Source organism: Microtus oregoni, unplaced genomic scaffold (genome assembly GCF_018167655.1).
Source record: "Microtus oregoni isolate MIOR12 unplaced genomic scaffold, Mior012 000000F_ref0000247, whole genome shotgun sequence".
Classification (NCBI taxonomy): Eukaryota; Metazoa; Chordata; class Mammalia; order Rodentia; family Cricetidae; genus Microtus; species Microtus oregoni.
Genome location: NW_024543059.1, coordinates 1,136,846 through 1,152,137, shown reverse-complemented (window position 1 = coordinate 1,152,137; position 15,292 = coordinate 1,136,846). Strand labels below are relative to the sequence as shown.

The 15,292-nt window shown below is 51.5% G+C and overlaps 2 protein-coding genes and 2 non-coding genes across 4 annotated transcripts; 1 reads left to right on the top strand and 3 right to left on the bottom strand.

Annotated features, from left to right (window-relative positions):
* Nucleotides 1-24: 24 nt before the first annotated feature.
* On the top strand, nucleotides 25-6,027 carry LOC121466408 (kelch-like protein 35). Its single transcript, XM_041630146.1, has 6 exons — nucleotides 25-881; nucleotides 1,913-2,097; nucleotides 2,743-2,861; nucleotides 3,528-3,716; nucleotides 4,860-5,048; nucleotides 5,800-6,027. Exons 1-6 carry the CDS (start codon nucleotides 25-27, stop codon nucleotides 5,986-5,988), a joined length of 1,728 nt encoding a protein of 575 aa, XP_041486080.1. The 3' UTR covers nucleotides 5,989-6,027.
* A 4,497-nt stretch (nucleotides 6,028-10,524) lies between these two features.
* Nucleotides 10,525-15,059, bottom strand: LOC121452175 (40S ribosomal protein S3). The gene is made up of 7 exons (XM_041658027.1): nucleotides 14,976-15,059; nucleotides 13,996-14,126; nucleotides 13,671-13,764; nucleotides 13,098-13,192; nucleotides 11,506-11,693; nucleotides 10,875-11,071; nucleotides 10,525-10,599 (listed from the first exon to the last, which is right to left on the bottom strand). The coding sequence occupies exons 1-6, from the start codon at nucleotides 15,003-15,005 to the stop codon at nucleotides 10,878-10,880; spliced, it is 732 nt and encodes a 243-aa protein (XP_041513961.1). The 5' UTR covers nucleotides 15,006-15,059; the 3' UTR covers nucleotides 10,525-10,599; nucleotides 10,875-10,877.
* Nucleotides 11,169-11,313, bottom strand: LOC121455320. The gene has a single exon (XR_005975476.1). It is a non-coding gene; the product is annotated as a small nucleolar RNA SNORD15 (small nucleolar RNA).
* Nucleotides 14,222-14,364, bottom strand: LOC121455326. Its single transcript, XR_005975477.1, has one exon. It is a non-coding gene; the product is annotated as a small nucleolar RNA SNORD15 (small nucleolar RNA).
* Nucleotides 15,060-15,292: the final 233 nt, after the last annotated feature.

Here is a 15,292-nt window from a genome sequence, read left to right as displayed (position 1 = left end):
CGATGTGTGTTTTCTTCACATAGGATGCGGGAGTCCCCGGGGCGCGAGGAGTCGGAGCCGGGCATGGAGGCCCCGTGCGCGGCACCGTGCCACGCACAGCGCATCCTGCAGACACTCAACGCGTACCGGCGGAGCGGCACCCTCACCGACGTGGTGCTGCGCGCCGGCGGCCGCGACTTCCCGTGCCACCGCGCCGCGCTCAGTGCGGCCAGCGCCCACTTCCGCAGCCTCTTCGCGGCCGCCCGGCCCGAGCGTGCAGCGGCCGTGGTCCCGGTCGGACCCGAGGTGCCCGGGACGGCCGCGGCGCTGGCCGTCGTGCTCGACTACGTGTACGGCGCGGGCGTGCGATTGCGCGCCGAGGAGGAGGCGACCGCGGTGCTGGCGCTGGCTGAGCGGCTGGGCGTGGCGGGGCTGCGCGAGGCGTGCGCTCGCTTCCTCGAGGGTCGCCTGCGGGCCGCCAACAGCCTGGCGCTGCGCCGCGTGGCCGCCGCCTTCTCGCTCGCCTCTCTGGCCGAGCGCTGCGGCCTCGTGCTGCGCCAGGCCTTCATGGAGGTGACGCGCCACGCCGACTTCCTGGAGCTGGCGCCGGATGAGGTGGCGGCGCTGCTGGCCGACCCCGGGCTGCGCGTGGCGCGCGAGGAGGCCGTGTTCGAGGCAGCCATGCGCTGGGTGCGCCACGACGCGCCGGCTCGCCGCGGGCACCTGCGTCTCCTGCTGGAGCACGTGCGCCTGCCGCTGCTGGCGCCCGCCTACTTTCTGGAGAAGGTGGAGGCTGATGAGCTGCTGCAGGCCTGCAGCGACTGCCGCCCGCTGCTGCTCGAGGCCAGCGCCTGCTTCATCCTGGGCCGGGAGGCTGGCGCGCTGCGGGCCCGGCCGCGGAGGTATGGCCTCCCACTTGCTAGCCTCGCACCCCAGCGAGGCCTCGTGCCTTCCCCAGCTCTGGCTCCTTCACTGCCCCTCTTGAAATGTCACCGTTTCCTAGTACCTGGCAGTCTGCCTTGAAGAGTTAGGCTTGTGAGAGCAGGATGCATTCTAATTCCCGCTCCATCCGCCATTCTGAGAAACGGGTCCTGTTGGGATCTGCTCTCTAGGGCCCCACTGGCTAGTAAGACAAGCACACAAAGGCACGAGAAACATCCACTCCACCAGAGCAATGCCAGGTCCGGAGACTATAGGTGGGAAAGTCTACCATGGCCCTTCATCTCTGAGGGACGGAAGACAGTGGTGATGCTGTCTCTAATTTTGAGAGCAAGGCAGGGACACAAAATGGGTTAGGAAAGCACTTAGCTGGAGGGTATGGAAAATTCGGTGAGGCCATAAACCCAAAGGGTCGAAGGCGAGAGCTTTGCAGGAGGTCTGAGTCATCTTGCTCAAGGCAATTCCCCATTAGGAGGGGCTAGGGGGAAGAATGCAGTACCTTAGCTGTTAGGAATGGAGATTCTTATCGGACCAAACAGCACAATTTAGCCCTTAATCTAAGAGTCCCTCACTCTCCTCCTCTGTAAAAGGGGCAATAATCCTAACAGCCATCTGAAGGATTAAACAAAGGAAGGGGAAAGGCTTTGGGGAAAGTCTTTTTTCTGTAACTTAGAGGCCAGTAGACTAAGGTAAGGGTTAGTAACTCCCTTCTTATCCGTAACCAGAGGTAAGGCTGTAAGTGATGGGTTCCAGGGACAGGGCAGACAGAAGGGCAGTGGCATTGCATGGTGTGATCCAAACAGCGAGAAAGAAACGGGGCTTGGCGCTGGACGCCCAGAAGAATAACAAACCCAAGGGCTAGGGATATCGCTTAGAGGCAACGCGCACTGGAGTTCTGGTTCAGCAATTGCCTGCACCATTTGCAGGAGGTGGAGGTGGCTTGGGAAAGGGCCGCAGCGTGCGTGTACAGCTATCGGGTTTCTCCTCACCCCAGATTTATGGACCTAGCCGAAATGATCGTGGTCATTGGCGGGTGCGACAGAAAGGGGCTTCTGAAGCTGCCTTTCGCTGACGCTTACCACCCAGAAAGTCAGCGCTGGACCCCGCTGCCCAGCCTGCCTGGGTACACACGCTCTGAATTTGCCTCCTGTGCACTCCGAAATGACATTTACGTTTCTGGTGAGAACACAACTGAAGTAGGGGCCTCCCGGTCCCCCCACTCCCCACGTACACCTTGTTTACTCCTCCCAGTCGGAAGATGGGGGCCGGCTTTTCCATAATCCCCTACAGCTAGTGGCTAAAACCATGTGGTCCAGCAAAGCCAGTCACCTGTGGGAAGTGTTGATGCTAAGCTTGGGACAGGAAGGCCTTAAACTGTGACTTTGCTCTGACAAGAAGGCCACCTGGTCATTCCTGGTCCCTAAAACTCATCCTCACTTCCTGTGTGGAAACTGTATAATAATCCCAGCACCTCGGAGAGATGAGGATGGAAAGGAAGATGCCCTGCTTTCCCCTGGCCCATCACACATTCTTAAAGATTGTCTTGAGGATACCCCTCCCCGTTTGGTTCCCAGAGCTCGACTGGTATCGCACCACAGGGCAGCTGGTTATAGGCACCCTCCACTCCCTGGATCTCTCTGATATCCTGTCCTTCCATTCAGAGCACACCGTCTGGCTGATAGGCCTAGTCTTACCCCAGCCCAGTGAGAAAGCCTTCCTATGCTCTTACGCCTTCCCTTGGATTTAGGGGTGCTTTTTGGCTCTTTGGGGACACTGGGAGTTAGTAAGAGATCTAGGGGAAGACAACTGTTTCTTTCCCCATAGGAGGTCACATCAACAGCAGAGATGTCTGGATGTTTAGCTCCCATCTGCACACCTGGATCAAGGTTGCCTCCATGCACAAGGGCAGGTGGAGGCACAAGATGGTGACCCTGCAGGGACAGGTAGGAACACTCTGGCTGCTGCTGCCCTGAGATTCAGGATGTAGGGAAGGAGGGCTCTGAGGCTTCAGAACATTAGAAAGGACTTGCTAGATCATATAATAGTGCTAACAGTCATCACAGCAGCTGGGCTTGGTGGCTCACACCTGTAATCTCAGCGCCTGGGAGGCTGAGGCAAGAGGGTCATGAGTTTGAGGCCAGCCCAGGCTCCATAGCAAGACCCTGTCTCAACATCACCGCCACTCCCTGATAAGTAGCCATCACTGTAAGAATACAATTCGGTGGCAAACGGTTTGGGTCTGAGACCAAACAGACCAGGTACTGAGTCTTGACTCTGCCGCTTACAAGCAAAATACAGCCAGTTGTCTTTGTAAACTTCATTCTGCGTCCAGAAACACACAGGAATCGGGTGCGTGGGTGGTTACCCTTAGTAACCACTCGAGTTATTACTAAGCGTCATCCGCAGCTGGAGCATTCCTCATTCGGACACTTGTCTCCTGTCCCCAGCATTGAACAGGGAAGGGGGTTCCTGAACTAGGGAGAGAGGAACATGGCCAGGCAGAGTCTGCGCTGAAATGCCCCTGGCGGGCTTACAGATTGGAGCGGTGGGGTGTTGGAGTCGCCTGTAGCTCTGAATCCCGAGTCTCTGGCTTTTGTCTTCGCCCTCAGCTCTTTGCAGTGGGTGGTTTCGATGGCCTGCGGCGCCTGCGCAGCGTTGAGCGCTACGACCCATTCTCCAACACCTGGGAGGCCACGGCGCCCCTGCCGGAGGCCGTGAGCTCTGCAGCGGTGGCGCCCTGCGCTGGTCAGCTCTACGTGATTGGGGGCGCTGGGCAGGACGGTGTCAACACTGACAAGGTGTGCTCAGGCCTTGGGGTTAGGATTAGAGGCTTCAGGGAAACGGAGTGGCCTACTGTTTGCAGGATAGATCTGGGACTGGTGTGAGACAATCTAATTTTCTGAATCCAGTCAGCACTCCGGTAATCATTTCCCAGATTTCGATCAAGGAAATGAGATGCCTTTAATCACAGCACTCAGGAGGCAAAGACAGGCAGATCCCCGAGTTCGAGGTCAGCCTGGTCTACAGAGCGACAGCCAGGACTACAGAGAAACCCTGTCTTGAAAAAATCGGGCAGAGGTGGTGCATGCCTTAAATGCCAGCACTCAGGAGGCAGAGATAGGTGGATCTCTGTGAGTTCGAGGCCAGCCTGGTTCTCAGAGTGAGTTCCAGGACAGGCTCCAATTCTACAGAGAAAAACCCTGTCTCGAAAAATCCAAGAGAGAGGGAGCAAGGGAGTGAGAAACTCAGAGGGTACTCACTGAGACACCTGAACCCTTCTGATTGGTACCATCCATGTGGGTTTCATAGATTTTAAAAACTGAAAGACTGAACCAAGCAGTAGTGGTGCACGCCTTTAATGCCAGCACTAGGGAGGCAGAGGCAGGCAGATTTCTGAGTTTTGAGGACAGCCTGTGTTTACAGAGTGAGTTCCAGGACAGCAAGGGCTACACAGTGAAACCCTATCTTTAGCCCCCCTCAAAAAAAATAAAAATTAATTTTTTGAAAGATTGGGGCTGGAGGGATGGTTCGAAGGTTAGGAGTACTTGCCGCTCATGCAAAGGACCAGTGTTTAGTTCCTGGCACCCATGTCAGGTGCTCACAACTGCCTTTCACTTTAACTAGACCCGACATGTTCTTCCGGCCTCCGCGGCCAGACATAGAGAGACACACATAAATAAAAGTAATCTTATAAAAATTAGACGACGGAGGTACTATTGGTTAAAATGCTTTTCCTCCATTAAAAAAAAAGCATCTATTATAAGCTGGGGTTATAGGATGCAGCAAGCTCTAGGTTTGATTCCCAGCACATCATAAGCCAATCATAGTGGGATACAAATTAGGGTAATCTGTCAGGTATTCCTAGAGACAGAGGTACGAGGACGCCGGTGGAGGGCAGTTCTGCAGGTGAGGCTCGTTCACCACAGCTGTCCCTCCTGCAGGTGCAATGCTTTGACCCTAAGGAGGACCAGTGGAGTCTGCGATCACCGGCACCCTTCCTGCAGCGGTGCCTGGACGCCGTCTCCCTGGAGGACACCATTTACGTGGTGGGTGGCCTCATGAGTAAGATTTTCACCTACGACCCTGGCACCGACGTCTGGGGAGAGGCAGCCGAGCTGCCAGGCCCTGTGGTAAGTGAGGGCTCCTGCACTGGCAGATCCAGGAGTGCAGACCCATTCCCAAGGCTCTGGGGCTTACAATGACTCCGCGCTAGATTGCATCCCACAGTCCCCTTGCTTGTCCTCCCAGTGACAAATCTCCTCTCATGAGAGGTTGGCCCAGGGCCATCAGTTGGGCTGTAGTAAGTCAGTATTTAGAATCCAAATGCTATGATTCTGGTCTACCACCAAGGTACCAACTAGCAAGGAGTAGGCAAGGGACTTGCTAAGTTCCTTGCTCCAGTGACATCAGCGACCAGAGGTGCAAATCTTGGGTGTCCATAGCCCCTCGTCCCCCCACCCCGTGCTGCCCCAAAACTCCAGAGAAACTATGGAGATGTATAATTGATGGTCTTGGTCAGTTCTGGCCCTGGGTGATTCCAAGGCCTAGGTTCCCGGCTCTGAATAAGACTGCAGGATGGTGTTACTGTTTGCATGCATACAATCTAGCCATGGTTTTTAGATCAAGTGAAGGATATCCCACATACGATGTCAGTGATGAGGGTGGTTGCTCTTTGAACTGTGCAGATGAGACCTAAGACACAGAGCAGGTGACTTGCCCGGGCCATTTATTTAGTAAGGGTCAGGTTCACCCAATTATTTAGTCTCCATCCAGATTGCCTAGTCAGTCCGTAGGAAGGCTCTGCTATGTGGCATGGCCAACTAGAACCAAGAGAGTCCCTGGCCGCATCCCAGTTAACTGTCTGTCTGTCTGTCCACTCAGGAGAGCTGTGGCGTGACGGTGTGTGACGGGAAGGTCCACATTCTTGGTGGGCGGGACGAACATGGAGAGAGCACCAATAGCGTCTTCACCTTTGATCCTAGCAGTGGGCAGGTGGAAGCCCAGCCATCACTGCAACGCTGCACCAGCTCGCACGGCTGCGTCACCATTGTCCAGAGCCTGAGCAGGTGACTGGGACAGCCTGAGCCAGGAGGAAATTAGGGCACAGCAGTTGGCTCTTCCTGGAACTTCATGTGAATAGTCCTTTAATTTATTGCCCCTTTCCTTGTAGAAATAAAACGTTTTTCAGAAGTTGGGTGTGTTCTAGCTCGTGCCTGTTTTGTCCAGAGGCGGTATCCCTACCTATCAGTTCCTTCTTGCTTTTGCAGCTTGCCAGGACTCCTCTGCCACTGTGGGCCACCCAGACAGCCATACTTACTTAGACTACTGTTCTGGACACTGGAGAGTGCAATTGGCACGAGGACGAAGGTGCCAGCAGATTCTGTCTGGTGAGGCTCTACTTTTTAAGTTCCCCTCCACCTCTCCAAATGACACTAATCCAGATGGCTTACTCATCTACCCGGTGGACCCGACTTCTTTCTCAACTTTATCCATTTACTATAGTGAGTTCATGTTGTATGTATACATGTGCATGAAGTACGTGCAGAGGCCAGAGGACAACTCTGTGGAGTCTGTTCTCTTCTTTTATCTTTACCTGAGTTCTGGGGATCCCAACTCAGGTCATCGGGCAGCATGGCAAGCACTTTGCCAGCTGAGCCATTGTCACCCGTCCCCATTCAATGCTATGACAGAGGATGAGGTCTCAGTGTAGCAGTTTCGGAGGAATGTCTGCATCCAGCTGTTAGCACACCCATTACCTCATTTCCTTTTATTAATGTAGACATGTATTCTTTTTATTTTACTGCATCATGGCATCCGTCTGGAGGTCAGATGACCAAACTGTGGAAGTTGGTTCTCTTCTAACATGTGGGGTCCAGGGACCGAACTCCAGCCAGCAGGCTTAGCTGCAGCAAGAGCCTTTATACTCTCATTGAGCCATCTCTCCAGGCCCAGCATTTTGTTTCAGGGTGAAAGGTACCACAGCGACAGGCCAGGGTGTACCTGGTGAGACACAACTCTGAGGCCACTGTATACTTGGTGTGGCCCAGGGCTCCAGAGCAGAGACAGACTGTTTCCAGGGAGGCTGCAGCCCCAGGTACTGGCTGGCCCCATCTGCAGGCCCTCTGCACTCAGATTGCCTTTATAAAGGAGCTTGTTTCCCATCTCCCATCCTCAAAGCCCCAGGGCCAGCACAGCCGGGCACAAAGGCTCTGGTCCCAGCTGAGCTCCAGTACCACAGATTAGGAAAGTGGCCATCTGGACACAGCTGATAATGGCAGCAGGGGGAGGAGTGCAGACCAGCACCCCAAGGGGACACTTAGGACAAAGCAAGGGTACCTACTGCATGTATACCCAGGAACAATAGGCGCCCATCCAGGGCCAACTCTTCTAAAGGATATGCGTGTCTCCCCTGGCTGGACACTTCCTGAGGGCCAAGCAGTGACGGACCCCAAGCTTCCCACTCAGATTCCCCAAGGACCCTCTTTTTAAATTTGATCCAATTACTACAGTGTGACTGCTCTTCTGTGCACGCACCCTCTGCTGGGACACAGGCAAGACAAGGGCAAAACTGCTACAGCACCCTTCCACTAGAAATAGGTGAAATTCACAACCATGACAGGAAACCTCACTCACATCAGATGAATGCTGGGACATACAGCAGCGCTTCAGTCTGGAGGGACGCTAGTGACACTGAGTCACACTAGCACAACTGAGCTCAAACCCAGAGACCCACACAGTGGAGACAACCCATGCCCAGTTGTCCTCTACAAATGGTGACTGGAGGGTAATATTTTTACTAGAGATTGAACCCAGGACCTCAACCATGCCAGGAAAGTGCTCAATTTTTAAAGCCACGTATTAGGTCATTGTAATTGATGTTTACAGACCTGTGATTAAAAATGTTTCAACATGCCTTTAATTCCAGCACTCGGGAGGCAGAGGCAGGCGGATCTCTGTAAGTTCGAGACCAGCCTGGTTTACAGAGCTAGTTCCAGGACAGGCTCCAAAGCAGAGAAACCCTGTCTCGAAAAACAAAAGAGAAAGGTTATTAAATACTGAAGCCGGGCGGTGGTGGCACACGCCTTTAATCCCAGCACTTGGGAGGCAGAGGCAGGCTGATCTCTGAGTTCGAGACCAGCCTAGTCTACAAGAGCTAGTTCCAGGACAGGCTCCAAAACCACAGAGAAACCTTGTCTCAAAAAACCAAAAAAAAAAAAAAAAAAAAAAAAGTTTCAATTGTGGAACAAATTCTGCAGTATATGTAAGTGGATAAAGAATCAGACTTGGGCTGGAGAGATGGCTCAAAGGTTAAGAGCACTGACAGCTCTTCCAGAGGTCCTGAGTTCAATTCCCAACAACCACATGGTAGCTCACAGCCATCTATAATGAGATCTGGTGCCCTCTTCTGGCCTGCAGGCATACATGGAAGTAATGTATACATAATAAATCTTTAAATATATATATATATATCAGGGGGCTGGAGAGATGGCTCAGTGGTTAAGAGCATTGCCTGCTCTTCCAAAGGTCATGAGTTCAATTCCCGGCAACCATATGGTGGCTCACAACCATCTGTAATGAGGTCTGCTGCCCTCTTCTGGTCTGCAGACATACAGACAGAATATTGTATACTGTATACATAATAAATATTTAAAAAATATCAGACTTGAATTATAGGACAGAAATCTCAAGGTCCAAATCAGGAGCAGAAGGAGACGGAGCACGAGCAAGGAACTCAGGACCACGAGGGGTGCACCCACACACTAAGACAATGGGGATGTTCTATTGGGATCTCACCAAGGCCAGCTGGCCTAGGTCTGAAAAAGCATGGGATAAATCCGGACTAGCTGAACATAGCGGACAATGAGGAATACTGAGAATTCAAGAACAATTGCAGTGGGTTTTTGATCCTACTGCACGTACTGGCTTTGTGGGAGCCTAGGCAGTTTGAATGCTCACCTTACGAGACCTGGATAGAGGTGGGCAGTCCTTGGGCTTCCCACAGGTCAGGGAACCCTGATTGCTCCTCGAGCAGATGAGGGGGGTGGGGACTTGATCGGGGGAGGGAAATGGGAAGCGGTTGTGGGGACGAGGCAGAAATCCTTAATAAATAAATAAATTTAAAAAAAAAATCAGACTTGAAACCTGGAATCAGTACTTTTCACGATTCAACTAGCGAGCATTTGAGGGAGTTATTTATTGCACTTGTGGACGTTATTACACGTTATTAGTTCTAGAGTACCAGGCAAGCGTCAACTATGTCTTAAAAAGATACCTAAAGAAAACAGTGAGGATGGGTTGTTCATTGTTCCCAGTGCATCTTTCTCTTGTAGGTTAGGGGTAGGGTGGGCAAAAGACTCGTTTCAGAGCTATCCAGGGCTGAAGTGAAGACTTTGAGGTGAACATCAGAGGAATATACTCCCTTACACAGCAAAGGCTAGGCTTGCTGCCAACCAGCTAGCAATAGAATTTGCCCAATACAAAGATTATTAAATGTTGTTAGAGGACCCAAGGGGTTACAATCTCACTTTATACATACTACAGCTTTGATAAAAAAACAACATGGTTTTAGCATCAAAATCTAATAGCCCTAAGGAACAGTACTGGAAACTATCAAGTAGGCCAGGAGGCAAAGGCAGGCTGACCTGAGTTCAAGGCCTGTCCAGTCTAGAGAGGGTTCTAGGACAGCCAGGGATACAGGGAAATCATCAAGCAGAAGCAGGTGGTCTGAGTTGCAGACCAGTCAGGAATATGACCCTGCCTCAAAACCAAAACCTACAGGGTCATGCTTCTGCTCATCAGCACCACCTTGAACAAATGCCAGAAACTGGGAGCTTCCGGTGAGTTCCATCTGTAAGATCTGGTGCCCTCTTCTGGTGTGCAGGTACCAATACTGTACATCTGCACCCGACAGGTATGGAATTAAGTTAGTTAATAGCCGCTGGTCTTTTGACCTAGTCAGGCTGCGCCCCAGGCCCTTGACACCTTCATCCCAAGTCTTCTCTCTGGTACCAGAGTATAGAATTTCCAAGCTAACTTTAATTCCTTACAAAAAAACATATTGATAGTAAATGCTTTCAAGATATTATAAATATGCTGCCAATAATTTCTGCATTTACCATATTTTCCAAAACATAATGGCTAAGTACAAGACTTAGAAATGTGGATTCATTCTAAAGACAGCTTTATATTTCAAACTTCTGAGTTCAAAGGCATGAGAAATTCTTTTTATTTTAGGAAAGCTGAGATTAAGACACCGCTGCATGGTAAAACAGAGGCCAATCTACTTTCTACTTGCAGGGTAAGTGTCACAGGCCTTCATAGAAAGCAATTACCCACCAAGCTATCTTGTTGGCCCACCCAAGATTTCTTACATGCCAGGGGAAGTTATCACACTTGTAGCCCTCCAGGCTGGGGACACACGCTTACTGTGTGTAAGGACCTGGGTTCCATCATGAGCACCAAAGCCTAACTGTTCTAACCCTGAACTGTGTAACACAGGGTCCACCAGCTGTCACAGACCCCAGCTTAAACCAACAGGATAAGCAACACTTCTCAGGCCAACACAGCTCAGTCACAGTTGAACACTGGACACAACCCAGTCAGGCCTTATGTTTTTGTGCAAGATTTTATTAAACGTCTGTACAGGACAACATCCAGCCTCCAGGTGCAGTTGCCAAGACCCTGAAACAAAACAAAACAATGTAAGAAAAAACTCATCCGAATGCTTTCATTTATTACGAAGTGTACGCTCCCATGAGGGTTTGACTCAAACACACCCCAGCACATGAGGCAGTGAAGGTTTGTGGGGTTGTCCACCACATTCCAACTTGTATCCTCCCTCAGTAAGTTCTGACAGTGTGTAAGTAATTACACACACTGAAACATCAGAACTAACAGTAAAAACAAACAAAACTCCAAACAGGTCTGTGTGGCCCAGGAAGGTCCCGCAGACATACCTGTTAGGCTGTAGGCACTGGCTGGGGCATGGCAGGCGGCTCTGGCTTCCCGCCCTTCTGCTCTGAGATAGGGGTGGTGGGCAAGATTTCATCCTTTGGCTCCACAATGCTCACGTGATCCGGCAGAGGCTTCTTGGGGCCGATCTTACCACTTGGATCCCAGGGCAACATGATCTTCACTTTGATGCCCAGCACACCTAAAAGACACCAGGGCTAAAATTGAGCTGGGATTTTTACCAGCTGCCACCATACAACAGGAAAGCAAGGAGACAGTGGTACCTACTGCCACGCGGCCCTTCTCAGACAAATGCCTCTAAATCCATCAGTGCGCAGGACACTTTTGCCAGAGGAACCAAGCACAGCACCACAGAACATGGCACTGACAAGGCCCAAGAGCAGGACGTGACCTTTCTGACTCGTCATCTTGTCATCACCGAAGGGCACACGGAAGGCTGAGACAGGGACAATGCAAGCCTTCACAGCCCCGTAACCAACAGCTCCCCCTCGCCCAAGACAAGGCCGTGGAAGCACAGCTGTCTGCTAGTCTACCCTAGGCACTCCGAGCCACCCAGCACTACTCAGCTCAGCTACAGAGCCTAGGCCCTGGCTCCTCCCCAGCACAGCTGCTCACCCTGTCTGAGGAGCACATGGCGCACGGCGGTGTCGACGTAGTAGTTGACAGGGTCTCCACTGTGGATCATCAGACCATCCACGAACTTCATGGACTTGGCCCTCTGTCCTCGGAGCTTCCCGGACACCACGACCTCACAGCCCTTGGCCCCACTCTCCATGATGAACCGAAGCACGCCATAGCAGGCCCTTTGGGAGAAACCCACTGGTTACCAAAGACATAACCTGCCTGCCCCTCCCACCAAGTTAACTCTCAAATGGTAGCTTGGGGAAACTACCAGACTTCAGCCAAAACAACAATCTGCTGCCCAGATGCTTTTCCGCCCTGGCTTGTGTTAGAATCAGCTCTGAATGAACTCTTTATACCATTATGCCCAGGTCCTTCTCCAGGCCATTATCTGGGCTGGCCAAGCTCAAGCGGAGGTATTTCTTCACATCTTGGGTTCAGGGGAACTGAACTCGGGTTGTCAGGCTTGCCTTTGTCTTGGCGACAAGCACCTTTGTGTGAACCGTCTCTGCTGTTAGGAGATACCTTTTGGAGACTGGGTCTCACTACATAATCCTGGCTGTTTGGAATTTGCAGAGATCCACCTCATCTGGCAGAAACAGGTTATTTTGGGGGTGGGGGTGGGGGAGGCTTGCTAAGTGGTTCCAGGGCCCACCCTAGCTGAGAGGCACAGGAAGAGCCTCTAACATTAGCCACCTTGATTCTCAGAGAACCAGAAAACTTTTATGCCTATCAAACACTAACATTAAAAAGCAAAAAGACTGGGTGTGGTGGCTCACCCCTTTAATCCCAGCACTAGGGAGGTAGAGGAAGGTGGATCTGAGTTGAAGTCAGTCTGAATTCTAGACAGTCAAGCCCATGCAGACAAACTACCTCAAAAAAGAACCCTGCCCCACCAGGTAAGGTGGTGAAGGCCTTTAATTTTGTTGGGCCATCTCAGAATTAAAGGCCAGCTAGAGTCACAGTTGAGACCCTGTGTCTCAAAACATAAACTTGGCCTTCTCATAACAAAGGCAGGGCAGAACAGATTTTTTTTAAAACGAAGTCAAACCAGCTCAGGCAGGGCCCACATCGCTTAGTGCCACACAACTTACAGAACTGTTATCTTTATAATCCTCACAAATGCATTAGATCCGCACTGACTTCTAACTTGTTTTGAAACGTGCGCCGTTCCAGAAGCACTAAAGCTGTATCTACTAACTATGGACACCACAGAGGAGCAACAACAGGATGCTTCACCACCCACCGATCAAGGGTGCTTTCTAAACCTCAAAGAACCAACAGATATACACCCCCTATGGTTTTCTTTTGTTACGTTCTCAGTGTATCCAAATACTCCCATTATAGTACTGACCATGCTATATACCCAGGCTGGCCTGTAACTAAGCAACCCTCCTCCTGGTCTCTCAAGTGTTGGGATTATAGGCAACTAGGTCTTATAAGCCTAATTGTTCAGGGGCAGGGGCTCCTTATTGTCACACCAACAGAGACTAGATGATCCTGTCACTGAAGAGTTATCTGCTACCAAAGTGTCAGGCACACACTGATGCACAGCAGGGCACGACCGCCAAGTCCTAGACACTCACCTTCGCACAGCAAGCCCTCCGAGGAGTTTGTAACGTAGAGACTCAGCCTGAGCAATGGCACACAGACCTCTTGTGGCCACTTTCTCTGCATAAAGCTTTAAAAGAAGAAAGGGACATATTTATTACTTAGCAGTTTTCATTAAAGCCATAGTAATATTCCTTAAATACCTCATTGCCCTTCTCAGGTTCCCCACAACCACGCTAGGGAGAGTGATGGGATAGCCTATCCACCTATGTATCATTTTCATACACAAATGGAGTGAAAAGCACTTCAGCCACCAGAATACTCCCATAGATTTAAGGATATCATTTGTAGTTTTTAGACAGGATTCTACGAAGGCAGCGCTGACTGGCTCTGCCCTTGCCACTATCCTGCCTTCTGGGTGCCAGGATAAAAGGTATGCCCCCTGCCATGCAAGGCAAGCACACTACTTAAAGAAAACTCTGAGATGTATCAATCCATGTAGAATATTCATCGGCCACGCCAAAGGCTTCCAGAAGTACCATTCTACATTTAGAACCAACATCTAAATCCAGTCTACAATAGCCTTGGATATAAGCAGGGGACCTAACCTCCACGCTGCCCTCAGGGAAGCCGAACCTCTTCTGGACCACTGCAGTCAGCTCTCTGATCCGGCGACCCTTCTCACCAAGAACATTCTGTGTTCTGCAGAGAGGAAAAGTTGTAATTCACTCAACACCTCATGAGCAATCTATCACTCTGCAAGAACACACGTTAAATGCAAAGGATTAAGGTAAAGTCTTCTCAAATGAGGTTAAAAAAAAAAAGCAACCACACTCACCGAGGCCAGGTTCTCACACACCTGTCCAAGTTTACACACCCATCTTAGTACACACAGTGATTACAGGTGACAGCTGAAGTCATCTACATTTTTACCTGGTGGCTAAAATAATGATTTCTGTTCTGGTTGGTGTGACTCGGACTTCAACCCCGGAGTAGCCATCTTCAGCCAGTTCCCGAGTGAGAAACTCATTCAGTTCGGCTTTGAAAATGCCATCAGCCACAAACTAAACCAAAGAAGTTACGTTCAGAGTTAAGACAGGGTGGAGGTTTCCCTTAGAGCCAGCACTACCCCCAGTGGCCCTATAGGAAGGCAGACAGCCCTTCTCAGACAAATGCCTGTAGGTCATCTTGAGGAAGTTTCTTTGACCGGTGCTTCCAGCTGGGCCACAGAACGCGGCACAGTGAGGCCTCCTGGACAAAAGACAACACCTCTTCAGACTCGTCATCATCTCTTCATCGAAGGGTTTTAGGGCACGACGGACAAATGCAGAACAAACGTAAAACCCTATTCTCGAGCGGCCCCTCTGCAGCTCACTGAGCACAGCAAGGACAGTGTGCGTAGCGTCTACCAGGATAGAGGGCAGATCCTAACTCGACAAAGCATGGTGGACAACAGCTTTGCGGTCTGCGTGCATGACACAACGACTGGTCATTTATTCCTAAACCCGATGATCTTCACACTTCTTCCCCATGGAATGACCAAGTCTGGGACGCTTTGGCTGCAGATCCCCGTAAAGAGAGCGGCGCCAATAGTCAGCAGCTTTCAAGACGACGGAGAAGGTACTGCTAAACTTAACTTCACTTACCATACACACTGCATAAGCTCACGCCCTCAAACTAATCCCGGCGACCAAAAATCGCTCCATGAAGGAGCCCGGTGCTCCTCTCCGGCCCAGACCCTCCCCAGCCACACTGCGCTAGCCCGGAGCCGGCCCGACACCCCATCCACGTCCATCCGCAGCCCGCAGAGACGCCAGACGGCAGCAGCCGCCCCCCGGGATCCGTCGCGGGGATGAGGGTCTCACTGTGGCAGTCGCAGCAGGCGCCGCGCCGCCCCGGGCCCCGATGCTCACCTTCCTCTTCTTAGAAATCTGCACCGCCATCTTGCCGCCGCGCGTCCCCGAGAGGAAAGGAAGTGGCTCGAGGGCGGAAGTGGGTATAAAGGGCGCGGAACGACGACGCAACGCCGCGCGACGGCGACGCTCGCCAGTGCTCATGGGAAATGAAGTCTCGCGTTCGTAAAGGCGAAGGGGGAGAAGGGTAACCTAGCAACCCGTAGTGTAGGCGGAACAGGAAGTGCAAATCTAATTCTGGTCTGAAAAAAATATCAAAGTTCTCTAGCGCAGAGCACACCTGTGATTCCATCACTATAGAGGTGGAGGCTGGAGGG